Consider the following 1,961-nt stretch of genomic DNA (forward strand, 5'->3'; position numbering starts at 1 on the left):
TGGTTACAAATAATTTTAAAACTTGGTATGCAGGAGGACAAGAATAACATTATTTCTATCAAGATAAATTTCTGTTAAAATAGTCATAAAAATATACTAATAGGAATCATACTATCAGTTTCCCAATTAACCAGCTAGTCCTGTTAGGATTATTTCTAATATGACTTTTTGATAATAAGTATAATGACAAAAATGATATGCTAATAATCACAATAATGAAGTCGTTATTGATGATGAAGAAGCTTGTATAGAAATATTTTCCTCACTGCATATTTGAGCTCCTGGTTCCTCATGCTGTAGATGACGGGGTTCACTGCTGGAGGCACCACCGAGTACAGAAAAGACACCACCAGGTCCAGCGACTGGGAGGTGATGGAGGGAGGCTTCAGGTAGGCAAACAAGCCAGTGCTAACAGTCATAGAGACCACGGCCAGGTGAGGGAGGCACGTGGAAAAGGCTTTATGTCGGCCCTGCTCAGAGGGCATCCTCAGCACCACCCTGAAGATCTGCACATAGGACACCACAATGTAAACAAAACAAAGAAATACTAACAAAAGAGTAAAGACAAGTGCCCCAACTTCCCTCAGGTAGGCATCTGAGCAGGAGAGCTTGAGGATCTGGGGGATCTCACAGAAGAACTGGTCCACAGCATTGCCTTGGCAGAGGGGCAGGGAAAATGTAGTGGCCGTGTGCAGGACAGCACTGAGAAAGCCACTGCCCCAGGCAGCTGCTGCCATCTGGACACAAGCTCTGCTGCCCAGGAGGCTCCCGTAGTGCAGGGGCTTGCAGATGGCAACGTAGCGGTCGTAGGACATGATGGTGAGAAAGGAAAACTCTGTACCAGCCAAGGAGACAAAAAGAAAGACCTGTGCAGCACATCCTTGATAGGAGATGGCCCTAGTGTTCCAGAGGGCATTGGCCATGGCTTTGGGGAGAGTGGTGGAGATGCAGCCCAGGTCAAGGAGGGCAAGGTTGAGGAGGAAGAAGTACATGGGCGTGTGGAGGCGGTGGTCGCAAGCTACGGCGGTGACGATGAGGCCGTTGCCCAGGAGGGCAGCCAGGTAGATGCCCAGGAAGAGCCCAAAATGCAGGAGCTGCAGCTCCCGCTTGTCTGTGAATGCCAGCAGGAGGAACTCGCTCACAGAGCTGCTGTTGGGCATTTGCTGCTTATGGCCATGGGGTCCTGCCCAAGCAGGAAAAACACAGTAAGAAAACACAACTGAATTATCTGACAAGGACTAATTCAAGCACACGTTTGGCAAGTCCCTTTCATGAGTTCTGCCCAGTTCTGCCTGAGGGTGCTCCCAGGAGCAGAGGACTCTGCTTTGGTAAGCATGAGGTAATCTTGTTCTATTGCAACAGATAAAGAGGAATATAGGGTAATCCCAGATTCAATTCATTCCTGATATCATGTGATTAGCCACATTTTTGCTCCCAATTCACCTGAGAGAAAGCAGGGCTGCAGCGTTTTCTTTTTTTCTATATTTTCCTTCCTGCTGCACTCCAGGTGAAATCCTGTGGATCCTCAGAGAGTGAGGGATATGCCCCTTAGTGCAGAATGACCTTCAGAGGGGACAGCCAGTCTGTCCATCAAGTCTGCTCTCTTCTGCTGGCATGTCTTTGAGCTGCAGGACAACTACACGTCCATGGTCACCTGAAAATAAACAAGACACTGCTGAGTGCACAGTAATCAGGCTCAAAGTGCCCATCTCCAGACCCCTCACCCTGTCCCTGTACTCCCCTTCCTCAAGCACACCAAGGGCTCACTCCATGCACACATGAAACCCCCATCCCCAGCCAGCCTGGAAACAAGACCAGCAGCAGCACGGCCAGGTGCAGAAGCCAGGAGGAATGGCAGCGTGCTGCTGCCAGGGGAGGCAAGGCCAGGGAGGGACAGACGGACACTCAGCACACCCTCCTGTGCAGGCAGAGCTGCAGCACAGGAGGGTGTGCTGAGTGTC

The 1,961-nt window shown here is 50.2% G+C and overlaps 1 protein-coding gene across 1 annotated transcript; it reads right to left on the bottom strand.

The window, feature by feature from the left end:
* Positions 1 to 224: 224 nt before the first annotated feature.
* Positions 225 to 1,160, bottom strand: LOC118159473 (olfactory receptor 14J1-like). The gene has a single exon (XM_035314051.1). It carries the CDS (start codon positions 1,158 to 1,160, stop codon positions 225 to 227), a length of 936 nt encoding a protein of 311 aa, XP_035169942.1.
* Between the last annotated feature and the right edge of the window lie 801 nt (positions 1,161 to 1,961).

Source organism: Oxyura jamaicensis, unplaced genomic scaffold (genome assembly GCF_011077185.1).
Source record: "Oxyura jamaicensis isolate SHBP4307 breed ruddy duck unplaced genomic scaffold, BPBGC_Ojam_1.0 oxyUn_random_OJ70592, whole genome shotgun sequence".
In the NCBI taxonomy this organism is placed as follows: Eukaryota; Metazoa; Chordata; class Aves; order Anseriformes; family Anatidae; genus Oxyura; species Oxyura jamaicensis.